Here is a 26,534-nt window from a genome sequence, read left to right as displayed (position 1 = left end):
CTGTGTGGATGAGTTTGATTACATTATATAGTATATATAAGCGGGATCATGCAGCATTTGTCCTTCTGTGACTGGTTTATTTCACTTAGTGTAATGTCCTTATCCATGATATAGCATATGGCAGGATTTTCTTTCTTTTTTTAATACTAAACAACATTCTATTGTATGCATTTACCACATTTTCTTAAGCCATTCATCTGTCGGTAGGCACTTAGGTTGTTTCTGTTGGCTATTATGAATAATGTTGCACTAAACTCTTTATAGAGACATAAAGCTCTTTATGATTAGGATCCATTTTTTTCTTTTTAAATTAGAGGGGTTATTTTGCTGTACATGTACCTGTGAGAAAGATTTTTGCCTTGATGGCTGTTATATCTTTGAATTCTCCTTATCATAGGCCTGAAGCCCCATTGGATCAGGAACAAATAACTGCTGCTTATCCAGTAGAACATAGTCAGTTAGAGGCTCATCCAAAAGCAGACTTTGTCAGAGAATCAAGTGAGACAGAAGTACAGAAGTTTTTAAGCAGATCAGTGGAAGACATTAGACCTCATCATACTGATACAAATAATCAGCCTGCTTGTTTTGATGTACCTGATCAAAAGACTGTATCCACTCAAGAAGAGCGAATTTCAGCTGGAGAAAGTCAGCCTGCCCGGAAAAGAAGTGTTTCCCATGGATCTAACCATACTCAAAAATCAGAGGAGCAGAGAAATGAGCCATCTGCAAGCATTCCTAAAGTAACTAGCAGATGCATTGATTCAAAAGAACCAGCAGAAAGACCAGAGGAAAAACCAAAAAAAGAGGGCTTTATACGATCTTCTGAAGGACCAAAACCTGAAAAACTGTATAAATCTAAATCGGAAACTCGTTGGGGCCCAAGGCCTAGCTCCAGCAGAAGAGAAGAAGGTAATGATAGGCCTGTGAGAAGATCAGGTCCTATTAAAAAACCTATACTTAGAGATATGAAAGAAGAACGAGAGCAAAGGAAGGAGAAAGAAGGAGAAAAGGGAGAAAAGGTCACCGAAAAAATGGCAAAACCTGAAAAGACAGAAAAGAAAGAACCTCTTCCTCCACCCCCACCACCTGTGGCACCACTTCAGCCACAGTCGGTTCCACTGCCACCTCAACCAGAACCAGAGAAATTTCCTTCAGTAGAAACTTCACCTTCAACTTTGGTGCAAAAGCCACCTCAAGATACCGAGAAGCCTTTGGAACCTGTAAGTAGTGTTGAGGTAGAGCCTGCAGCTAAAACTGTAAACCAGCAAACTGTCACAGTACCAACAGTCAAGGAAGAAAAGCAACCTGAGAAAATCATCAGCAAAGACCTTGTTACAGAGAGGTCTCGACCAGATTTCAGACCAACAGCTAAGAAAGAATCAACTTTACCCCCTAGGACCTATTGGAAAGAAGCTAGAGATAGAGATTGGTTTCCAGATCAAGGATACAGAGGTCGAGGCCGAGGTGAATATTACTCCAGAGGGCGAAGCTATAGAGGCTCTTATGGAGGGCGTGGCCGGGGTGGTAGAGGGCACACTCGAGACTATCCTCAGTATAGAGACAATAAGCCACGAGCAGAACATGTGCCCCCAGGACCCCTCAGACAACGAGAAGAAAGTGAAACACGAAGTGAGAGCTCTGATTTTGAAGTAGTTCCCAAAAGAAGAAGACAGCGAGGTTCAGAGACTGACACAGACAGTGAAATTCATGAAAGTGCAAGTGACAAGGATAGCTTAAGCAAAGGTAAACTTCCCAAAAGAGAGGAACGGTCTGAAAACAAAAAACCTATAAAGCCTCCATCTTCTTTCAAGCCTGAAAATCATGTCCGAATAGATAGTAGACCTCTAGAAAAACCTTTTGTAAGGGATGATGATAAATCTAAACCAGGCTTCCTTCCTAAAGGAGAGCCTACAAGGCGAGGCAGAGGGGGAACATTCAGACGTGGTGGAAGGGATCCTGGAGGTCGCCCGTCACGCCCTTCCACTTTACGAAGACCTGCTTATCGGGACAATCAGTGGAACCCAAGGCAGGCAGAAGCTCCTAAACCAGATGATGGAGAGCCACCAAGAAGACATGAGCAGTTTATTCCTATGCCAGCAGATAAACGGCCTCCGAAATTTGAGAGAAAATTTGACCCAGCTAGAGAGAGGCCCCGAAGGCAGCGTCCTACCCGACCACCGAGGCAAGATAAACCTCCCCGATTTAGACGGCTAAGAGAGAGGGAGGCTGCTTCAAAAACCAGTGAGGTGGCAGTGCCCACAAATGGCACAGTTAGTAATGTGGTTCAAGAACCAGTTAATACTGCTGGGGATATTTCTGGGAATAAGACACCAGACTTATCTAATCAGAACTCTTCAGATCAGGCAAATGAAGAATGGGAAACAGCTTCTGAAAGCAGTGATTTCAATGAGAGGCGCGAAAGGGATGAAAAAAAAAATGCTGATTTGAATGCACAAGTGGTTGTAAAGGCTGGAGAGAATGTTTTACCTCCAAAAAGGGAAATAGCAAAGAGAAGTTTTTCTAGTCAGAGACCTGGCATAGATCGCCAGAATCGGCGTGGCAACAATGGTCCACCCAAATCCGGAAGGAATTTCTCAGGTCCTAGGAATGAAAGGAGAAGTGGCCCACCATCAAAAAGTGGAAAACGAGGGTGAGTATTTTGTGTTAGATAGAATTACTTTTGCACCTTCTCTTTTTTTTTTTTTTTTGGCCGCCATGCGGCTTGTGGGATCTCAGTTCCCTGACCAGGAATTGAACCTGGGCCCTCAGCAGTGAAAGCACAGAGTCCTAACCACTGGACCACTAGGGAATTCCCTACTTTTGCACCTTTAGAGAAGCTAAAAGTATACTTCTTGGTTGAACTGTGCAAAGGAGCTAGTCTATAGAGGACCAAGACATTCTTCTCCTAGAATTTTTTTTCTATTCTAAAAGTGTAAGGGTGCTTGAGAAAGAGGTTAGTGTGTCTCAGAAGTCTTTGCCTGTTGTTACGTTACGTTTCCCAAAAGAGTCCTGTTAGGAATTTGTAGGTTTGGGGAAATCTACACACCTAGGGCAGGACCTATACAGTGTCTTCCATTTGGTAAATCATCTTACTGACGATGAGCAGCCTGCCTTTCTTTCTTGGCTTCTCTTTGGAAAACTGGTGCTCACAGGTGTCCTCTGGGACTTAACATGTTGTAACCATATACAGTCACTCTGTACTGGTTTCTAGAGAGTGAATGTTGAAACTTAAGGATAAATAATATTCCTCACTCAAGTTGCAAACCTACAATAAATGATCCAGCTTAGAGAGAGGCCTAGAAAGCAAAGTCCTGCCCAACCACCAAGGCCACCAGTAACATACATACCATGTCATTGGTGGTGTTTTTAAAAGAATTTTTCTCAACTATGCTAAACTTGGTCTGTTTTTTTAAATATTAAAATGTTGGTTATAATAAATTATTATTATTATTTTTAGTATTAGGAAACATTATAAAGTAGCATTATTCCTAGTTTTAAATCTAGGCTCTGGTATTTACTAGTGGTATAAACTCTGCTTCATCACCACTAAAAGGGGGAGAAAGTAATAGTACTTATAAAAATGTGTGAAGATTTAGTGACATGATATTTGTGAAACACTTAATGTAACACCTGGTATATAGTAAGCAACTCTTAATGACCTGCCCATTGTTTTTTTTTTTTTAAACCAATTCCCAGATTTGCAGCCTGAGCTGGTAGGAAATTTATTCAGGCAAAGTATCTTAATCTGCATTGGTTAGTTACTTATACTTAGCATTTCAGCATTTCAGGTTACTATACCAGTCAGCGAAAATATTTTTGCTTTCTGATAATTTAGAAAAAGTTCCAGGGAAATAATACTACCAGTTGTGTTTGAGTACCTGCTTAACACAGAATTTAAACCTCCCTTTAAAAGTCAAAAGAATAGGATAACATATAAGTTACAATAACAACGTATCAATAGTTGTTGACTGTAACCAGACTATTAGAATTTCAAGTAATAATACTCAAGGGAAAAATTGATCTGATTTGTGTGCACTGTAGATCTCAACTACTTAGCAAGACTTTTGTGCTATGTAGATGGTAACAACTTTGAACCTGCAGAAATAGCAGTTACTGGCTGTAGTGAAATGAATGTTTTGCAAGAGTCCCATTTAGAAGAAATGAATTCATTCTTCACCTGTTTGAGGTCATGCTTTTTGTCAGGCTCTTTCTAAGCTTTTATCTTGAGTAATACTATAGACTGAGCTGAAAATGAATTGGTAAGGCCATTTTTCATGGTGTATTTTCATGAAGTTTTTGTAAAATGAACCCAAGAAAAGAATCTGTTAGGTAAAAAAAAACCCTGTAGAAATACCTTTGGTTTTGTGAAGTGAATCGTTTCCATATTAAAACTGGTTTTTAAAATGTTTACATGTATATAAATCTGATTGAACTTTTTTAAAGAAAAACATACTTGTAGTGTAAGCATAGAATTCTTTTTAAAAAAAATTTTCATATGCTGCCCTCTTGTGGAGAAGATCCACTAGTGAATACTTTGGACTAGCTTGGATCACAGAAATTTTCTGCTATAAACAATGTTGATAGCTCATTTATAACATGATAGACACAGAAAGAATAGACACGATAAGAACCTTCAGAGGATAATTAGAATTCTAGAATTTAATTGCTGGAAAGAATCCTAAGGAGCTTGTCTTATTTCCTTTACTGGGAAGCTCCGTCTTAGTGAAGTTGTACCCAACAAAAGTCACTAAAGCTTGTTGGTTTTAGAGTTAGGGTCTTCTATCCCACTGTTACTTCTTCTTAGATTGAACTTTAGAAACTGCCACTAAGAGCATTTTTCTTTTGTTCGGATATGTAGAGGTAGTAATAAAATCTCAAATTATTATTTTGTAGGCCATTTGATGACCAGTCAGCAGGCACAGCTGGTGCTGATCCTGTCAATGGCAGCTCTGCACACCACCAGGAAGGAGCACCTAATGGTACAGGACAAAAGAACTCCAAAGATTCTACTGGGAAAAAAAGAGAAGAGCCCAAACCAGGCCCTAAAAAACCCAAAGAGAAAGTGGATGCACTATCACAGTTTGATCTCAACAACTATGCAAGTGCGTCTCAGGTCCCTTTTATATATCTATCTGTTTATCTATTTGTTACATTTAAATAGATACTGTAAATAAAGAAGTCATCAAACAAGAAAGAGTTGGACTTCAAGGTAGAGATAGAGAATGGTTATGAATCACCAACTGATATACCTTTAACTGAAATAACACCAGCTTTTAGCATAGGCTTGAGTGCTTGATAAAATTCTTGTTAAAGATAATCCACAGAGTTTCACTGTTCTTCTTTAAAAAAAAAAAAGGAGGAAATTAACCACCCTACCTTGCTAAACAGGTGTGGGGAAGCACACCAAACCAAATGTGAAGATGCTTAGTTATATCTGTACATATTCTGTGTCTGAAAGGAAAGAAATGTTAACCTCAGTGAGTTATGACCTTGATAAAATTGACATCTAAGATACGATAAATAGAGAATAAATAATAGGATGGGAGGTAGTGTGGCTATGGATAAATGCTTTCAGAAAGCCATGGAGTGATAGGATATCAAATATGAAGGATAACACAGCAAGAAGGAAATATTTGATGAAGAAGTTAATAAGGAATCTCTATGAGTAGACACTTATATTGATACATGTAAAAATGTGCTATTTGCCATTCATTCAGATGAGACTTAAGCTGGAAATACTGAATAAGATTGAGAGATTTACTAAGTTAAGACCAGATAGTAGTAATGGGAAACTTTGGTTAGGTACTGTTGTTATTCCAGTATTCAAGATGTAGATGAGAGTTTTCTTTCATCTAGTTAATACTTATTTATACATACTAAATTTGATTTGGGCCCAGGACTTTGGCATTATTATTTCTAGACCAGCGGTTCTCAAAGCGTGGTCCTCAGACCATCAACATCACCTGGAAATTTGTGAGAAATACAGAATCTTGGGCCCTACCCCAGACCTGCTGGATCAGAAACTCTTGGAGTGTGAAGCAGTCTGTGTTTTAACCAGTTCTCCAGGTGATTCCGATGCACGCAAACTTTTGAGAGCTAATTCTAGACTACCATTTTAGGATTCACGTGGGAAAGAAATGAACTTATCTTAATTGCGCATTTTAAGAATTTTTAGAACTGTGGTTCTTAACAGGGATGGTTCTGCATTTGGCAATCTGTGGAGATCTTTTTGGTGTCAAAACTGGTGGCTGGATGCTGCTGACATCTTAGTGGGTATAGGCCAGGAATGCTGCTAAACATCCTACAGTGCACAGGACAGCTCGCTCAAAATGTTAATACTGCTAAAGTTGGAAAGTTCTGATTTAGAGAAAGTGATTAAAGTAAATCCATAGGAAGCTTGGATGCTAATCCTACTGTGGTCCATGAGAAGAGATTAACATCCATCTAAACACCACATTTGGAAAATGACAAGTGAAGATTACAAAAGTCCACAAAACATGGCAGATTTCTCAAATATTTGTTTACTGGTTTCTCTTTTTCCAAACAACTTCTGGAGTAGAAATTTTGCAAAGTATTATATATTATTGGATTAAGACAATATAAAAAGGTAAGAAGTCAATTATTTCTGAATTGATAATGGAAATTGAGCTATTAGTTTTAACTTGTTGAAGTTAATTTTAAGAGTCATCTTTAGGTTCTTTTCCTAAAAATGTTCTATAATTTCCTTAAAATGGTCTTCCTAATAATGTCCCGTTAGCCCAAAATGTTGCAAAGCACCAGGCAAGAACAGGGTGTTGAGAACAAAGTATTGCTCACATGTCCTTAAATGCTTCGTGTAATTGAGTGAACTATTCAAAAGGTTTCTAACGAAGCTCTTAGGCAAGAAAATTTAAATAATGAGTGATGGCATGACTATGAAGATGAGCTTTAAACACACACACTTTTTAGTTTAAGTGAAAAACCGAGACGAATTTAGAATTATGAAGAGGTCTCTTCACAAGTCTGAAATACTGGAGTGCATGACATCCTTAGAAATGTTGGACTAAAACCTTGCATTGAGATGAGCATATGCTCCATTTTACACAGTTGATTTCTTTTTTTTTTCTTTTGACATCTTTATTGGAGTATAATTGCTTTACAGTGTTGCGTTATACACAGTTAATTTCTTAAAGGATTTAGAACACAAGTAGAAGTGTCATAGATAAATCAGAATCAATTGGTTTTTTCCTTTGAAATTAAATTTTTATTAGAAAAACAATAACAGTAATAGGTTTATAAAGAGTGAAAGCCAGTCTTAGTATTTATTTTTTGTTTCCTTGTCAGTGTTTCTATAAATGGAAATTTTTAGCTATTTAAAAAGAACTGTTTTCCGGTAGATTCCCTATGATGCACTCCATGGTCATATTCTCTTGCCAGCCCCCGCAAGTTATCACCATTCTGAATTGTATATGTATAATTCCCAAGCAAATCTCTATTTTTATTATGTGTTTCCCGATCAGAACATATTATATGTTTATATTTGCAAAATTAAAATAATTTATTTGAATTGCCTCACCCTTTTCTTATATTTATTGTGCAAACATTATACCTACAACCCAAAATCACATCACCTGGATTATTTTTATTTTTCTTCTAAGTATTAGTTAATGGATCTAAATTTCTTATACTCACTGGAATATAGAATAATTTAACAAGATAGCCGGAATAATTGTTAGACAATGAGTTGAAAGTATATCTTGAATTATTTCTTCCACTGGGTTATTATGATGTATGTACATCTATGCCACTTTACATTCACATGGAACTTTAACATGTATTTCATGTTTTTAACAGCTCCGCATTATAGACAATAGTCTACGTAAACTAGAGGCGTTAAGAACCATAAGACCAGCTTAGTTGTTCAACACCGCATTGTTAGCACATCAGCCTCTCAGAGCTTATTACATCCTTTGTAAAGGGGAAACAATAGTAATAACCACCTCTTAGAGTGGTTAGATGCAAATGAGATAAAGTACTACGTAGATCTTTACAGCACAGCACACATCTTGAGGCTGGGAGAGGTAGAGGTTAAGTGATTTGACTACGATAAGACAATTTTGATTTTTCTTTTAAAAAACAAGGCATTACCACTACATTGCTTAAGAAAAAAAGATGTATAATATATCATTCAAAGTAGATAGTCTCAGGACTTTTATTTTTAACCTTGTTTACAAAATCTTTTCATATATCTATGAAATCTTTGCAAATTTTGCTGCTAAATGGCCATTTTATGGGAAATGGGTTATATACTATGAGTTATAAGAACTAGATCTTTGCCATGTCTTTTATTTTTTAATCACTACTGGACTAAACATTTCTATTTATCTTTTCAATTGAAAAAAAATATCATTTTAAATCTTTTTGTATATCTGTAGGTGTTGTTATAATTGATGACCATCCTGAAGTAACAGTAGTTGAAGACCCCCAGTCAAATTTGAATGATGATGGTTTTACTGAAGTTGTATCCAAAAAACAACAGAAACGTTTACAGGATGAAGAACGCCGAAAGAAGGAAGAACAAATCATACAGGTTTAGCGTTTCAATTTGTTGCTCGTTATTTAGATTGTTGCCCAAAATATATTAGGAAATGGTCAAGGTTTCTATCCACCTATAAGGTCAGGGCTGCATTTATTATTCAAGTGTTGAGAATGACCTGATTTTTCACAACTTTAAACTGTTTTTAACCAGAATGAGGTAAATTTTAAGTAGAATGTAATCACTAGCTCACTGTTTGCCTTAGAGAAAACCATCTTTACTTTATTTCAAAATATATCTTATTTGCCCCATCTTACTTCATTGCAGAGTTAGGGTTAATTTTAAATCATCTTGGAAATTTAATGAATACAACTGCCATTATCTCTAATAACGTGCAGATTCTTGACCTATACAAGTTTCTGTTGTAATCTAAATTAGTTCATTTAAATAGTATGAATCACAATAAGTTATTTCCTTTAAATCAACCGAAACACCCATTTTACTGAATGCTGACACAGGATAAAAATAAATACAGCACATGGGTCATAGCAATAAAGAGCCCTAACAGATGAGAGGGCTTAAAAGCAGGAAACACTGTAAAAATCCTATGTGGATGGTAACATTGAGTTTAATTGAATATAATCCTTGGGACTAGATATTTTCAGAAGTCATTTATTTGTTATTATTGTTTAGGAAGATACATTAGTGCAGATTTTATATAGCATAATACCCAGCAACACTCCCAGAATTAATGCTTCTGTGGCAAACAGTTAAGTAAGTAATTTTTTGTCAGGTGGGGTCAGATTTTGCTGCCAAATGAATTTAGTGCGAATTTACTTAATTTCTTTAATTTCAGAATAGTGGAAAAGAGATTGTGGACCTGTATATCAAGAATATCTAATACATATTTGTCTTTTTTCCCCATAGCATCTTTTTTTTTTTTAAAGTATGTTGTATCTAAATTATTATTTAGCTCCTAACTCTTTTTTTTTTTTAATTAATTAATTTATTTATTTATTTATGGCTGTGTGTTGGGTCTTCGTTTCTGTGCGAGGGCTTTCTCTAGTTGTGGCAAGCGAGGGCCACTCTTCATCACGTTGCGCGGGCCTCTCACTATCGCGGCCTCTCTTGTTGCGGAGCACAGGCTCCAGATGCGCAGGCTCAGTAGTTGTGGCTCACGGGCTTAGTTGCTCTGTGGCATGTGGGATCTTCCCAGACCAGGGCTCGAACCCGTGTCCCCTGCATTGGCAGGCAGATTCTCAACCACTGCGCCACCAGGGAAGCCCTCCCCTATAGCATCTTGTAATTTAAAATCTCATTGGCAACCTGGATGTTTTTATTCTATCAAGTAGCTATTTTGTAAAGTAAAGGAGCTAAATTAGCAGTAGATAGCTTTGTTGGAATGTCTGTGTGAACTATTACTTTCAGCTGTGTTACTGACACAAATGATTCCTGCAAATTTTTTAAGGTCTGGAATAAAAAGAATGCAAATGAAAAAGGAAGAAGTCAGACTTCTAAGCTCCCACCAAGATTTGCCAAAAAACAGGCTACGGGAACCCAGCAAGCACAGCTTCCAGCCTTAGCTCTAGCCTCAGCTCCAGGTCCAGGTTCAACCTCAGCTCCAGGTCCAGCCACAACCTCAGCTCCAGTTCCAGCCTCAACCCCAGCTCCAGTTCTAGCATCGCCCTCAGCTCCAGTTCCAGCCCCAGCTGCAGTCCCAGTCTTTACCTCCACCTCAGCTCCACTCCCAACCTTAGCCTCAGCCTCAGCTCCAGTTCCAGCCTCCACCTCAACTACAGCCACAGCCTCTTCTCCAGCTCCAGCTCCAACCCCAATCCTTGCCTCCGCTTCCACCCCAGCCTCTGTCCCCATCCTTGCCTCAGCCTCAATTCCCATCCTTGCTTCAGCTCTGTCACCAGCTTCAGCTCCACCTCCAGCCGCCTCAGCCCCAGCTGCCCCCACCTCAGCCCCAACTGTCCCTGCCTCAATCCCAACCCCAGCCCCAGCCCCAGCTCCAGCCCCAACCTCTGCCCTAGTCCAAGTCTCAGTCCCAGCCCCCACTGCCCCAGCCCAGACTCAGGGACAGACTCACAAACCAGTCCAGAGTCCACTACAGACTACAACACAGTCTTCAAAACAGCCCCCTCCTTCAATTAGACTACCTTCAGCTCAGACACCTAATGGCACAGATTACGTAGCCACAGGAAAGCCCATCCAGACCCCACAGTCACATGGCACTCTTACAACTGAATTATGGGATAACAAGGTGGCCCCACCAGCTGTGTTGAATGACATCTCTAAGAAATGTAAGTGTGCAACAAGAAGTGAGGGGTGGAAATGGCATGGGAATTGGGGGTTTGTTTTCAATTTTATTTATATACTCAGTATGTTTTTTCCTAGCCATTTCTTTTTTCTCAGTAGGAAGCAGTAACAGTAATCTTTTCTTAGCTTCCTTTCTTAAAACCTTTGTTTCTAAGACAAGTGTGTTATATTTTTAACAGCCATATTTTATGGACACAACTTTGTGTTGATAAAACAATAGTACAATGTTTTGGAGGAGATTATTTTGGTATGCAAGAATCTCTTTAAGTATTATATACCATGTGAAAAGTCATTGTTTTATTATCTAGCTACCATTAAAAGAAAGGGTTAAATGGGTTAAAGATTATTAGCCTCTAAATTTTAATGGTCATATTTCCTGTGGCTTCTCCTTCTCAGTAGGTCCCATTAGTCCACCACAGCCACCTTCAGTCAGTGCATGGAATAAGCCCCTAACATCATTTGGATCAGCTACTTCATCAGAGGTAGGAACAGACTTAATAATGGCTTTTGTGGGGTTAGTGTGGCAGAGTTTCCTTAAAACAGTTTCTCAAACTTTGGCATGCATCAGAATCACCTGGAGAGCTTATTAAAGTAGATTGCTGGGACCCATGCCCAGAGTTTCTGATTCATTAGGTCTGGGCTAAGGCCTGAGTACATTTCTAATAAGTTCCCAAGTGATGTTAATGCTACTGAATCTCAACAGTTATAAGCTGCTTCTCACCTTTAGACATATTAAGGTTAACATTTTAAAACTTCTAGCTTTGTGACACAGAGAGTGTAAGTGCAATTACTATTTTCTGGACTGTTTTGTGTTTTTAATGATATGCATGTTTGAATAAACATGCATAATATGCATGTTTAATGATATGCAGTATAGTTACTTAGAAGCAGAGTTTCCGGGAGGTTGTTCTAACATAATTTCTCAAACACACAGTATTGGTAATTGGCTATTTAGGCCAGCAATTCTTCATTCATTGAACAAACATTTATTGAGCACTTGTGATGTATCAGGCACTGTCCTAACCTGTGGCCTTAGAAAAAGTGGGTGGTGCTGTGAAAACAGAATAAAAGCCCCGCGCTCATGGGGCTTCCATTGTAGTTGGGGAGAACCAACAATAAATAACACATAGAATGTTAAATGGTGATCAGTGCTGAGGAGAAAAGCAAAAGCAAGGAAGGTGTATAAGGAATTTCCCAAGGGGTGTGGAGACAGCTTAAAATAGGTTGGCCAGAAAAGGCTACTTAGGTGACATTTGAATTAAAGACTTGAAGGAGGTAAGAGAGCATGCTATTCAGTTGTCTAAGGAAAAGTGAATTCCTGGTTCAGAGAATAGTAAATACAAAACCCTAACACAGGAGCATGCCTGGTGTGTTTGAAGAGGTACATATGGCTGGATTGAAGTAAGGGGTGAAAAGAGAACAGATGAGGTTGGAAAGATAATAGGTGGAGGATCTGGTATGGACTTCAGGCATGGTAGGAAGACAGTAGACAGTTTTGAGAAAAAGAGTGACAGGATCTGACTTTTTAAAAGACTATTCTAAGTAGTCTGTTAAGAACAGTCTGTGGGAGCGAAGAATAGATGGTAAGATGCTGTTGCAATAATCACATGATGATAGCTTAAACCAGGAAAGTGACATTAAAAGTGATGAGAAATGGTTGGTTTCTGGGTATTTGAAGATAGAGCTCATAAATTTACTGATGAATTAAATGTGATATGTGAGAAAAAGGAGTCAGTTATCTCCAAAGCTTTTGACTTGAGCAGCAAAAGGGATAGAGTTCCCATCAGTTGAGATTGGGAAGCTGTAAAATGAATCATCATTGGGGAAGATCAGGGAATTCAGTTTTGAACTTGTTAGATTTAAGATGTTTATTACACATCTAAGTGGAAATGTCAAGTAGGTAGTTGACTATAAGAATTTGTAGTTCAGAGAAGATAGTCTAGTTTGACTACATAAATCTGTAAGTCATTAGATGGTGCTTAAGTGATGAGGTTGGTTGAGGTCACGAAGGAAGAATGAGTTATAAAAGTAGTTAGAAAAAGAGAAGAGAATCAAAAACCGAGTCCTAACTCAGGGAGTTGTGGGAGATGGAGAAGCTAAGTGATGAGAAAAGTGTCCTGGAATCCAAGTGAAAGATGAGTTTAAAGAGGGATAAATCAACTGTGTCAAATGCTGCTGGAAGGTCAAGTAAGACAGACCCTGCGAATTGACAGTTGGCATTAACAATGTGGAGGTCACTGGTGACTTTGACAAAAACAATGTTGGTAGAGCACTCGGTGCAAAAGCCTGGTTAGTGTGAATTTAAGAGAAAATGGGAGAAAAGATGAGTGCAGTCGTCCCTCAGTATCGCAGTGGGATTGGTTCTAAGATCCCCCATGGATACCAGAGTCCAAGGATGCTCAAGTCTCTTGTATAAAATGGCACGGTATTTGCATATATTTATCTCTAGATTACTTCTAATACCTAATACAATGTAAATGCTATGTAAATAGTTGCCGGTGTGCAGCAAATTCAAGTTTCACTTTTTGGAACTTTCTCGGGTGTTTTTTTGTTTTTTTTTTAATCCAAGGGTGGTGGAGCCCATGGATGCTGAGAGAAGGCCGACTGTGTAGAGAACCTAGAATAGTTTTGCCGTAAAAGGGGAGCAGAGAAATGTCAAGGAAGATACAGTTAAGAGATTTTTTTTTTCCTTCTTTTTTCTTTTCAGGGAAGTCTTCCTGCTGTTCCCTACCCCCAGTTCAGCTTTCTGACTTAGGTCTGGAGTAGGCCTCATCATCTGTTTTGATTTTTTTAAGTTCTACAGAGAACTCTTTGTAAAAATAGAATTAAGAGTCACTGGATTCTGTATCTGAGATGCTCAGTTTAATCATTTTTCCTCTGCCTGTTTGTTTTGACATTATGATTAATTAGAGCATTTCTTGTACAGAAAGTTGATTTTTCATTACTAATGAGAAGGATGGAGTAGAAAGTTTCTTTTCTTTGTTTTGGATGAGTGTACTGGTTTAATAATTTTATTAAAATGTTTGGTCCAGGTTTTTAAATTGACGTTAAAGTACAGGGACCATAATCTCTCAGCTGCAAGATTTTTGTCGTAGACATTCTACTACAAGTTGATAATACTAAAAGGATGCTTACATTCTTCTTCAGCCTCTTGGAGCAGCAAGATATTTTGTTGGTATCTCATTTTTCTCATGCATATTTTTCTTCATCCTCTTTATGTTCTTTATATTTTCTGGATAGAATGATTTTATCATCTCTCCTTGTCTTATGTATATTTTATAGACATTTTTTGTTTCAAAGAATATAATATTCTTCCTAATATTGTCTGACGTTCTCTAAGTCCCATTAACTATTTGCCTATTCATTTAACTATTTATAAGTTCTTTATTGTTTTATACATAAAATCAATAGCTTTCAGTTATTAAATACTGCACCATTCTCTCTTCTAAAATTAATTGTACATTTATATTGAACTGACTAGAAAATTTCAACATTGACTGAAACAGAGATGTTTATTCTAAGTTATATCAGTACTGTTTGTCTGTAGTTGAAAGTGAATGTTCAGATATTAAAAATAGATCTGAATGACATGCCTTATTCCTACTGATGACATTGTCATACTGATAAATATAACAGTAACCTTACACAGTAATTGACACACTTAATTCAGGGGTAGCAAAAATGATATGAAATAGTGATTTGATTATAAGACCAAGGCCTGAAGTTTAACTTTGTCCCTAGTTTTGTCTTTTTGTTTGTTCTTCCATGAAAAGGTTAAGTACAGTTTTTGTGGTTTCAGTTACCTGCAGTCAGCCACAGCCTGAAAATATTAAATGGAAAATTCCAGAAATAAACAGTTCATAAGTTTTAAATTGTGCACACCTTTCTGAATAATAGTGTCATGAAATCCAGTGTTCCCACCCACCCATTAGTCATTTAGTAGCCATCTTGGTTATCAAGTTGGTCGTTTTGCTGTGCTTGTGTTTGGGTAAACCCTTACGTAACTTAATAGTGGCCCCAAAGCGCAAAAATAGTGTGGCTGGCAATTTGGATGTTCTCTTACTGTGCCTAATTTGTAAATTAAACTTTATCATCAGTATGTACGTATAGGAAAAAAAACACAGTATGTGTACTGTTGAGTACTGTCTGTGGTTTTGAATGTCCACTGGGGGACATTGTTATAAACACCCTCAGGCTTACAAAACCCCATGTCATCTAACCTTCTGCTTGTCCATCTTCTGCCACTGTTCCTAATACCTGCTGTGTTCCAGCCTCACTAGCTTTTTGGTTTTTTTTTAATTCCTGACCTTTACGCTAGACGTTTGCTCTGCCAGAAACACCTTCCACTAATCCTATAGTTTAGATTCAGTTTCAGTATGACCTCCTAGGGCCTTTTTCTAAGTGGTTTAACCATATTTTAATTTTTGCATATCCCTTGTCTAACTTTTTAGTTGTTTATTTTCTTCATCCATTATAATGCAAGTTAGATTGGTAGTGTCTGCCTGGATCAGCGCCTAGCACAAAGAAGGTATTACGTAAATTAGCAGTTTAATTGATGAATGAATTTCTGATGTGTGTGCACGCCATTACCAATCAAAGTACTTTCATGTATATTAATTCATTTTCTTTTCAAAGCAGAAGTGGGTGACACTGGAATTCCTATCTTTTTTCTGCTCCCCCGTTAATTCATTCATTTATCTGTTGCTGGTGGTGCCTTTCTGTATTTGTTTTACATTTGTTTTAAATGATGTTTTACATTTGTTTTAACTTGAGGCTCTGATTTGCCCTTCAACCCAGGGCACTTAAAGCCAGGACTTTAAAAATTAAGTCTTGTCCTAGTTTTTAATTTATCAGTTGTTTGCTAATACAGATCAGTAGGGTTAAGGGAATGTTCTCCTAAAACATAAACCAAGGTCAGTTAATCTCAGTTGGATGTAGATTGCTTCAAACCTTCTATTGTACTTTTAAAATATGTGCTATTACATAAATCATTCAGTCAAATTTGAACTCTGCTTTGAAACAAGTTTTTTGTTTTTTAAGTTTTTATCATTATAGAACCAGAGGGTTTTTTTTTAAATATCTTTATTGGAGTATAGTTGCTTTACAATGGTGTGTTAGTTTCTGCTGTATAACAAAGTGAATCAGCTATACATAAACATATATCCCCATATCGCCTCCCTCTTGCGTCTCCCTCCCACCCTCCCTATCCCACCCCTCTAGATGGTAACAAAGCACCGAGCTGATCTCCCTGTGCTATGTGGCTGCTTCCCACTACTAGCTATCTGTTTTACATTTGGTAGTGTATATATGTCCATGCCACTCTCTCACATCTGAAGCAAGTTTTTAAATGTTCTCTTACTAGGGAACAAAGAATAGTCAAGAAAGTGGAGTTGAAATTGGAATTGACACAATTCAGTTTGGTGCTCCAGCTTCAAACGGGGGTGAAAATGAAATTGTTCCTGTGCTTTCGGAAAAAACTACTGACAAAATATCTGAACCTAAAGAACAACGGCAGAAGCAGCCACGGGCAGGCCCTATCAAAGCCCAGAAGGTATAGTTCATGTTCCAGATATAATTGTATGAAAGCCACTAACATTTAAGGAGAATAAGTTTCAAAATTGGATTAGTTTTCAATGAGTGTCTTTGATCATGATGTGTTTTTGTCATAACCATTGAATTTAGCTTCCAGATTTGAGTCCAGTAGAAAACAAAGAACATAAACCTGGTCCTATTGGAAAGGAACGTTCATTAAAAAATAGAAAAGTAAAAGATGCCCAACAGGTGGAGCCAGAAGGACAGGAGAAATCAAGCCCTGCTACAGTCAGAAGTACAGATCCTGTGGCAGCAAAGGAAACCAAAGCAGTTTCAGAAATGTCTACTGAAATAGGAACAATGATCTCAGTATCATCCCCAGAATATGGCACTAACGTGAAGGTAAGCAACGTGCAATGATTACCAGTTCAGTTGATGCAAACCATGTCTAAAATGAATGGGGAAAACAGCAACAAAATACTTTTTTTTTTTTTTTTCTTGAGGCATATAATTCTGTAGCTTATAAGGGTTGTTATTTCTTACAGAGAAGATTTTATTTCATGGTGTGCATATGTGATCTAAAGAAATTCCTTACAGTAAATTATCTTTCTATGGCAACTTAATTCTGGACTATTGAGTAGTTTAAAGTGAAAAAATATTTACCCAAGATTAGAATGCTTTTCAGCGTGTTTATAGACTTCAAAAGAATTGCTCTATATTACTTTTTATTTTGTTAATGGAGTTACAGTGGACCCCTCCTTATCTTGCACACTAGTGAGATTCTGAAGTCAGGAAAGATAAACTGAAAGATAAACTTTTAGTAACTCCAGTATAGCCAGTTTTCTTTCAGGGTTGGAACAGATCATGTTTCATTGGTTGAGCACCAGAGGAATGGTTGACTTGCATTTAGGGACTACATTGAATGAAAGATGCATATCTTTAGAAATACTCATTAAGGCAAGATACACTGAGTGACTTTATGGGGACTGACACTTGTGGGAGTAGCAAATTTATATCTGCCATTTGGTGTTCACTCCAGAACATGTATTCATGGAGAAGAAAGGTAGATGGAATCTTTCATATTACTTGAATATTTTTCTCTTTTTAATTGCCATACAACTCAATGCATGGAAGTGAAAAGCTTGTGTGATCTAACTCTGCCATGTTTAAAGAAGATATTCATGATGATAAACAAGGAGTTTATCCTAAAACCTAATTAATTGTGACAACTAAGATCTTGACATTCATTTATCCATGTTTTATTTCGAAGAAAATAGAAAATCAGTAGTTGAAAGTAAGCTATAGATTGAGTATAAGAACCACACAGAGTTCTTTTAGAAATCCAAAGAAATAAATACTTGACACTGTTGACAACCTCCTAGTACTATGCAGTATATTTTTTAAACGTATAGGACCCCAGCAGTGGTTGAAATGTGGTAGGTCCATGTTTGTTTTATCCCACTGTCGGTCTTTAAGATTTGAATCTTAAGGTCTGCTCTCCTCTCCTGCTTTCTTCCAAAACAACTTTACAACTGTTAGGCTGTTATTAGAAAGTGACTCTTTAATTCAGTTTAAAACGTATTTTTTTCTATTACCACTCCACAGGAGTCTGTAACAGACTATACTACACCTTCTTCCTCTCTGCCTAACACTGTGGCTACTAATAATGCAAAGATGGAGGATACTTTGGTTAATAATGTAAGTAATCAACCTGAGATGTGGCAAGTTTGGATAGGAACCTGGCTATTGTTATCTAATACACACTTTATGACCAGTATTTAACTCTTCTCAGGGAAAGAGTTGATAGTAAGTTTGTATTTAGGAGCACTGTAATATAATTAGGGGAAATAGTCAAAGCTGAGTTGTTTTTCCCCTGAAAGTCATCAGCTTTATGTTTAATATCCAGGCTTGTGATGCTTAGGCTTGGTTTCATAAGTACTAATCCTATTAACCTGGTTTGGTAAGAATTTTTGTTCTTAGCTTTCACATTCTACAGATTCAGCATTTATTTGGTTGGTAATTTTGTTCTTAAATGACACCTTTTTATAATGCAGTGAAAGGTCATTCACTTAAAAAGACAATTAGATTGGGCTTCCCTGGTGGCGCAGTGGTTGAGAATCTGCCTGCCAATGCAGGGGACACGGGTTCGAGCCCTAGTCTGGGAAGATCCCACATGCCACGGAGCAGCTGGGCCCGTGAGCCACAACTACTGAGCCTGCGCGTCTGGAGCCTGTGCCCCGCAACGGGAGGGGCCGCAATAGTGAGAGGCCCGCGCACCTCGATGAAGAGCGGTCCCCGCACCGCGATGAAGAGTGGCCCCCACTTGCCGCAACTAGAGAAAGCCCTCGCACGAACCGAAGACCCAGCACAGCCAAAAATAAAAAATAAATAAATTAAAAAAAAAAAAAAAAGACAATTAGATTATTACCAAAGATTTATGTGTTTCTTTTTGAATTTAAAAAATTATACTGGACCATAACAGCTTCATTCCTCTTGTGAAGATTGAGCTATAATGTATATCTTCATAAAGCCTTAAAAGCTCTATTAACACATTATTGACCAGGGGATTTTTGCAGAAACTAACGCCTGTGGCCATAATACGTCTCCGTTCAAAAATGTGTTAAAAGATGACAGTAAGTTATGTAAATTTGGCTCTAGCATCCCATAGCTACCGTGTTATAATTCAAGACTCTGTTAAAAATCAGTACAGTCCAGTATTTTGCCTAGTTCACTAACTGACAGGTGAAAAATTGTGAGCCAAAAAAAAGTTAGGTAACCTCCCATGGAAGAAGAAGAGCATTTTAGAAGTTACATGTATGGCTCTTGTTTTGGAGAGCAGGTATGGTGGAAATTCGGTCATCTGGCCTCTTTTTTAAATATAGCCTTCTATATTAAAGGCTTCTTTTAAAAAAAATAACCTTTACAGATATATTTAAAGATCTCTTAAAAAGCTTTAACTCTATCATTTTAGAATAAAAATCTCAATTATCTTTTATTACAGTGTCTTTCCCATGTTTTCTGTTTTTCTCTCTAGCATCAGGTATATAGACTTTTAGGTGAGATGCATTAGGGATCATTTAATCCAACTTTTGTAGTCCAGCTGAAGGAAAAAGGAGAGAAAGGAGGAAGACACACATTTTCTCTGTGATAAGAGAACACTTTTGGAGCTGATTAATGTAATTTGTCCAACTTATGTTATAAAGCTTCACTTCATATGCCAAATCCTCTTCCCCTGACCTTTTGGAGAAAGGTTTATTTAACTTCTTATAGGCAGTAATAGAAAACTTGGGAAGGGCAGAAAGACTTTCAATTTACTTCCTGATGTCACTACATGGATTCTCAAATATTGAATTAGTAACATTTCAATAAGGTTTAATTATACTTGAATCATGCTGTCTTTTCTCACTTTAGAAAAATGTAGAGTATGTTACCTTTTCCAGAAAGTATATGATGCTTTCTGCCAAACTACTCTTTTCTAAAAATATAATTTATAAAATATGAATATGGAAGGGAAGATCATGATTCTTAAAACTCATTGAAAACATCCATATGAGCATTTTAATGGTTTCTGTCTAATCTGCAAGGCTGATTAACATAGTGACTTGTACACAGAGGACTACTGAAGGGAAGACGCCCAGTCTTGTGCTTAAGTAAATAGTCTATATTTGATTTTTAGCAGTGTATCCAGAGTATGTTTGAAAACAAGATCAGTTTGGGTCAGGGAGCATTATAAAAGGTCATCAGTTTGGAATGATTTCACAGTGTTGCTTATTTGTGCCGAGTGTGGTGGTGATTCTGAGCTTAACATAGTGTTAAAAACAAATGTCCTACATGGGAAAAAATTTTAGGAACTTTTGAAATGTCCCTTTCTCATTCATTAGTCTGGGGGCTCCATTTTATGCATAGAACTTTTGTCTTTTTAAAAATTAAACTGGGGACTTCCCTGGTGGTCCAGTGGTTGGGACTCTGCACTTCCACTGCAGGGAGCACGGGTTTGATCCCTGGTCAGGGAACTAGGATCCCACAAGCCGTCTGGCGTGGCCAAAAAATTAAAAATTAAAATTAAACTGAAAAAAAGCCTTATTTCCCTTATTGAGGCTTAACGTACTTTTTAAGGATCTTAGCTGATATTTATTGGTTGTAATACCTAATATTACAATTGTTTTGAATCTTGAATGTCTTGAAGATTTAAATGCAGGTGGTGTTTTTGATTATTATAGCACAGCTATTTTAAAGATTTATAAAATAATCTCCATTAGATTGTCCGTAGTACCACAAAGTGATTATCTTAAACCCACCCCCAACATCTCAGTCATTGTGTTTAAACAACTGACTGAACCATCATGTAGTAGTACAAATCAGTCATATAGTAGTACATAATAAAATCTCAAGATCCAGAGACTTAGAGGAAAAAAAGAGATACGAGTAGTGAATTTCTAGTATCTTCAGGTTTCTAACAGTACTTGCCATAATCATGTCTTACTATAGCAAAGCAATTTGGTTAGCGTAACGAGGTGGGGGTGATACTATATATTTTCCTCCCAACATTACTTTTGTTCTTGAATCTATTTATAAGTTGATTAGATTGCTGTAAAGAGAATAATTTCTTATACTTACCTTACCATGTTAAATGCTTCTCATAGAACCTGTGGGTCCTGTAAATGGTGGAAATTATGTTACTTAGAGCTTTGCTATACAGCGTATGGTCCAGGGACCAGCAGCGTCAGCATCACCTGGGAGCTTGTTTGAAAGGCAGAATTTCAGGGCTTCCCCAGGCCAAGTGAATCAGAATCTGCATTTAACAACACCCCCAGGTGTTTTGTATATACATTAAAATATAGGAAGCATGACCTTTGAGTTTTTACCTTATGTTTGTGACAGATTTTTTCTGTCAATTTATGCATAAATAAGCAGATATAGTATTTCTTCTCAGAAGTTTTATCTAAGATGTCCAGAATTATCAGTTACTGTAAATGCAGTGTAACTAAGCAGTCAAATATTCCTCTTGGTTCTGATGAAAATAACCTTAGAATACATTAGCATTATCTTTAATGGGGCTTTTGTAGCGGACTTAGATTGTAATATGTGTTGCCTTACCTTTTCAGGTGCCCCTGCCCAACACCCTCCCCCTCCCTAAGAGGGAGACTATACAACAGAGCTCCAGCCTAACTTCAGTTCCTCCCACTACTTTCAGCCTCACCTTCAAGGTATGTACGACATCCATCTCTAAAGGTCCTTGATTATTGCATGCAAGGGGACATAAGTTAACAATACTCTTGGTATTTTTACTAGTTTTGTGTGAAAAGCAGCAACACTAAGCTGAAGAAACGGAGTGATGTCAAATTATACCTTAAAATTTTATTAGTTTCTAATACCACATAGCAGTGACTTGATATCCTCATATTTAAAGTGAGGCATATTATGCTTGTGAATTTTGTCTTAAAAGTACAGGAGAGCATTTTATATTTCATGTTTGTACTGAGTTCCTCTTAGAGATCTTAATAATTATTGGATACATTAGTTGTGTAGAAAACAACTAACTTGGTGTTGCATGTTTTTTTATCCTAAGTACTGGTAATGGTAAGAATGCTAATTTTCTGTCTTTCCTCTAAGTCATGTGTGAATTGAATGAATACAATGTAGTAATTAAGAATATTTTATGAAGATGTAATTGATTAATAGAAGTGATTTTGATTTGATTTTTGTTGGATAATTTTTGAGTAACGGTCCAAAAGAGATTTTACACAACACATGCTTTTTGATGTCAAGAAGTTTAGGCTTTTTTTTTTTTTTTAATCTCCTATTATGCTTATAATCTTGAGCTATGTTACTAATACTTCTTTTACAATTGAGTTATTTGAGAGTATTTTAAATCAGTTGTTCACCTCAAGAGTAGTCAGTTGTTAAAAAGTACAGATGTGGAATTAAGTGAGGATTTTTTTTTTTTTAACTGCATTTATATATCTCTTTGGTGCTGTTTGTTTAGTTTTATAACCTGGGCAAGTATTTATCCTCTACTGTAGCAGGGCTTTCTAATGCTACACTGGTTGCCAGTGAATCTTTTTGATGATCTTCAGGAGAGGGAGTAACTAAGTTTTTTTATAATGTGACCAGTGTTTATTTCTAGACTCTTTCTATTTGATTCTCCAGTCTCCTGACCACTTGTCCCCTTGCCGCCCCCCAACTTTTTTTTTAATACCCCCAACTTCTTTTTAAGAAGCTGCTTAAATACAAGTTTGAGACTATAAAATTTTACAAGACAACCGCTTCTGCTTTGTGTCATCTCCATCTTTACCCAGTTCTTACTGTTTACTGCCAGTTCCTACTTAGCCTTTTTTGTTGTTTTTCCACCTGAATGACTGTCTTAACCTGTGTTTCATACTATATCTTACATTTGGTTTTTACCGTTATTCTGCTTAAGGCAGTAGTCTCATTTCGCATAAGCAAATACAATATCATCATTAATTATTCTTCAGGCCAGTTGTTGATTCTTCAGAAAGCCCTTCCACATTGCCTTTCACTTAATGTTTTTAACACCCCAAAAAGAAGTAATATACATTTGGATTAAAGTAAATTTAAATTAAATTGTATTAGCTTAAGACTTTTTCTGGTTTATTTTTACTTTTTTTTAATTTAATTTTTATTTTATATTGGAGTATAGTTGATTTACAATGTTTTGTTAGTTTTGGGTGTAGAGCAAAGTGATTCAGTTATACCTATACATATATCCATTCTTTTTCAGATTCTTTTCCCATATAGGTTATTACAGAATGTTGAGTAGAGTTCCCTGTGCTATACAGTAGGTCCTTGTCAATTATCTATTTTTACTTTTTTTTTGGACACCTTTCTTTATTTGAGTAATTTATAAAGTATGGAAATTTCTATTATATGGGTATTGTCAACAGTATACTTGCCAAAAGGAAAAATGAATATAGTTAAGTAACTATACTTCTTAGTTTCCTTGAATTTCCAAAATTAGAATCTAAATTTTCTTGCTGCTTAAGAAATGAAATGAAACCAATGTATGTGGCTTAAGTATTATGTAAGATTGATAACCTATAATTTATGTATTTCCCATACAACAAAACTGGTTGTAAAAGGCATTGTAGTCTATAACATTCCTCTAAGCTATAAAATCTCAGATAGTACAAGCAAATCGCATTTTGTCTAACTTGCTAAGTGGTGGTATGGGGGTTTTTTGTTTTTGTTTCTTACCCTCTAAGACTTTTGTTTTAAAACAAAATACATTTGAAACCAGCAAGGTGATTGTGAGGAAAAGGAAAGAGTCAAGCAAACCTAAAAGTGTCCTGTGTTTTGAGTTTGTAGTAATGATATTAGCCATCAAGGTTATATTATATATAGTGTGTGTTTTAACAGGAAAGTAGGGAGATATGTGATATTTCTCAAATACTTAAAATTAAAATCAGGTTGAAATTTTTAAAGTTGGTACTTCAGAGACCTACAGACTTCCCAACAGTGATATTTTAAAATCTTATTTGTGAAAAGTACCCTGGTATAAGTCATTGCAGCTGAATTTTATAGGTTATCTTAGATTTTTTCCTCTCAGCTCCGTATTTTGACTAGTAGAACTAAAAGCTTCAGAATCTCTCTATCTGTTCCTTTCCTGTTCAAGGAGCCTCAGGATAGTTGAGGACCTACATCTGTGCTCTCCAGTTCAGTATCCACAAGCCACATGTAGTTACTGAGCACTTGAATGTGGCTAATCCAAGTTGAGGTGTGTGCTGTAAGTTTAAAATTAAATAGATGCTGGATCTGAAATGTTAATTTTTTTAATTAAAACATCTCAATTTTTGTATTGATTATAGGTTTTAATTATTATTGTAGATATATTGGGTTGAATAAAATATGTTACCAAAATTAGTTTTACCTCTTTATTTTTATTTTTTAAAGTGTGGCTACTAGAAAATTTAAAATTATATGTGGCTTGCATTTGTCTATCTGTTGAACAGCTCTAGATAGATTAAACTAAGCCTACAGGTAAAACCAGCAGCCACAAATACAAATGGTGGCAGTCAGAACCCGAAATGCTTGATGGGGTCTGGAGGTGAAACAAGAAGTGTTTCTACTGTACCCAAGCCTAAAACCTGTCTGGTTACACTGCCTTTTAAAACACTGTGAGCATAAAACAGCCAAACAAAAGGTACCTGTCGCTTGCCATTTGAGAACTGTTGGTTTAAAAAGAAAGACTGGAGAGAATGGATATTTAATGGAGGGCCTTTAGTGTCTTTCCTACTAGAATCAGAGCCTCAGGTCAGTCCTAAAGGGACATGGTATTTCCATTTCCTTATTCACTGGTAGGAATAAGGACTCATGTTTAGATGATACAAGAACTGTGACTATATTTCACTGACCTGTTTGCCAAAGCCTTTAACAAGCTCTCTACAGAGACATAATTAAAGCCCACTGCCTCCAATTTGAGTAAAGGAGTGGAGATAAAGGAGAAAGTGAAAGCTTTGAAAGCCTTATGGTCCTAATCTATATATGTGGTTTTTGAAAGGTTACAGTTGGAACACATTTATGTATATATATTTGTTTATATATGTGTATTAGTTCTGTTAGCATAGTGATTTTCTTTCTTTTTTTTTTTTTTGGCTTTAAAAAATGTTCATTTGGTTGCAGATGGAGTCTGCACGTAAGGCATGGGAAAATTCTCCAAATGTTAGGGAAAAGGGATCTCCAGTAACTTCCACAGCACCTCCAATCGCAAGTGGAGTCAGCAGTAGTGCCAGTGGACCAAGCACTGCTAATTACAATTCATTCTCAAGTGCATCGATGCCTCAGATTCCTGTTGCTTCCGTCACTCCCACAACTTCACTATCAGGTAGAAGTCTTGTACCTTTTCTTTAAATATCTTAAATTATTTAAAGTTTCTTATGATCTTTTCCTGTTTACTATCCCCCAAAGTATTATTTGTAAAAGACAGAAGATTGCACATGAGATAATTATCAGCTGGTTTATAAACTTCTTGCCTCCCTCCCCTCTCTTGCCCTCTCCCAATTTTAATTTGGCAAATATTTAATGATGGCTTACTAAAATACTTCGCTTGACCCTCTCTTCTTCCCACCCCAACTCCCAATACAGATACGGATAAGGAATCGGTGGGAGATTTTCTGTCTTGTTACTCTAAATTTTTCTATAAATTTCACCTTTTAATTTTTATTATTTAACTCATAGAGCTAATTAGACCAACTCGGAAATAACACACAATCACAAAGCTTTTAAGTTTTGTGTGATCTGTATCTCATTTGAAGGAGCTCTTGGCCTAAGTCTGTTGGTTTAACGTATTTTCTGGGGAAGAGTTACGGGTAGAGAATTTCCAGTCTGTGTTATTTGAGTAAATGATATCCATTAGTTTGAGGTTTTTTTGTTTTTTTTTTTAAAGGAGAGTCCATCAGCATCCCAAGTTAGAAGGTGTTTTTCTTTCTTAAATGTTTCACTAGTGTGTAATCCTTTCATTGAACTATATCTCATATGGGACTTTATCATTCTTAAAGAACCAGAGATATTTCTGAAATATTTGACTCTAAGAAGGTATACCCTTTTACCATATGTATAACCATGTTTCTTCTGCTGAAAATAGAAATTCGTTTTAAGCTTTCCTAATACTCTCTAATGTTTCCAAAACAGTCGGAAACTCCTTTCCAATACATGTAAAATATATACAGCACAGAATTTACTTGCTTTGGCTAGTTCTCATTTAATGATTGCAGTAATGATTTTCAGTATTCTGGCTTTCTGTGCTACTTTTAAGCACCAAAAGGACTGAGGTTGTACTATAGTTATTTTGACACTATCTGGAATCAGATATATATATTAAGACACACCCAGATATTCAAATCAAAGAGAGTATTCCAACTGTACTTCTTCCCTCTTTAAACCCTTTCAGGCACACCCCATCACCCATTTCCAAGGCATCTTCATTATGCTTACCAGCTTGGGCCCCAGACTACTTGGGTGGATAGGAGGTGAGGCTATAAAGGAAGCAGGAGGAGAGTATGGTAGGAAGATTAGGAAATATAGGGACTGGGGAGGTTCCTAGTTTTTTCTTTGGAACCCAACTACTTCCTTTCCTCTGGGTCTAGTTTCCCCACATTCCCATCAACTAGGATAAATTTTTAACAAGGACCTTCTTGGCTAGTCATCC

The 26,534-nt window shown here is 36.8% G+C and overlaps 1 protein-coding gene across 13 annotated transcripts in view; it reads left to right on the top strand.

Annotated features, from left to right (window-relative positions):
* The window catches only part of PRRC2C (proline rich coiled-coil 2C), a 100,054-nt gene that overhangs the window by 59,073 nt on the left and 14,447 nt on the right, over positions 1 to 26,534 (top strand). For 10 of the 13 annotated variants that reach the window (XM_082343731.1, XM_082343736.1, XM_082343724.1 and 7 more), the window contains exons 16-25: positions 398 to 2,650; positions 4,894 to 5,102; positions 8,415 to 8,569; positions 9,984 to 10,821; positions 11,234 to 11,319; positions 16,200 to 16,388; positions 16,520 to 16,771; positions 17,975 to 18,067; positions 21,475 to 21,576; positions 25,010 to 25,211. In XM_082343731.1, coding sequence (XP_082199857.1) covers positions 398 to 2,650; positions 4,894 to 5,102; positions 8,415 to 8,569; positions 9,984 to 10,821; positions 11,234 to 11,319; positions 16,200 to 16,388; positions 16,520 to 16,771; positions 17,975 to 18,067; positions 21,475 to 21,576; positions 25,010 to 25,211 — 4,379 coding nt within the window. The remainder of the gene's footprint in view (positions 1 to 397; positions 2,651 to 4,893; positions 5,103 to 8,414; positions 8,570 to 9,983; positions 10,822 to 11,233; positions 11,320 to 16,199; positions 16,389 to 16,519; positions 16,772 to 17,974; positions 18,068 to 21,474; positions 21,577 to 25,009; positions 25,212 to 26,534) is intronic. The other 3 variants (XM_082343729.1, XM_082343734.1, XM_082343728.1) reach the window with 3 other exon arrangements.

This window comes from Balaenoptera borealis (genome assembly GCF_965194805.1).
Source record: "Balaenoptera borealis genome assembly, chromosome: 1".
NCBI lineage: Eukaryota > Metazoa > Chordata > Mammalia > Artiodactyla > Balaenopteridae > Balaenoptera > Balaenoptera borealis.
The sequence above is the reverse complement of the archived record's forward strand: the minus strand, read 5'-3'. Positions and strand labels throughout refer to the sequence as shown.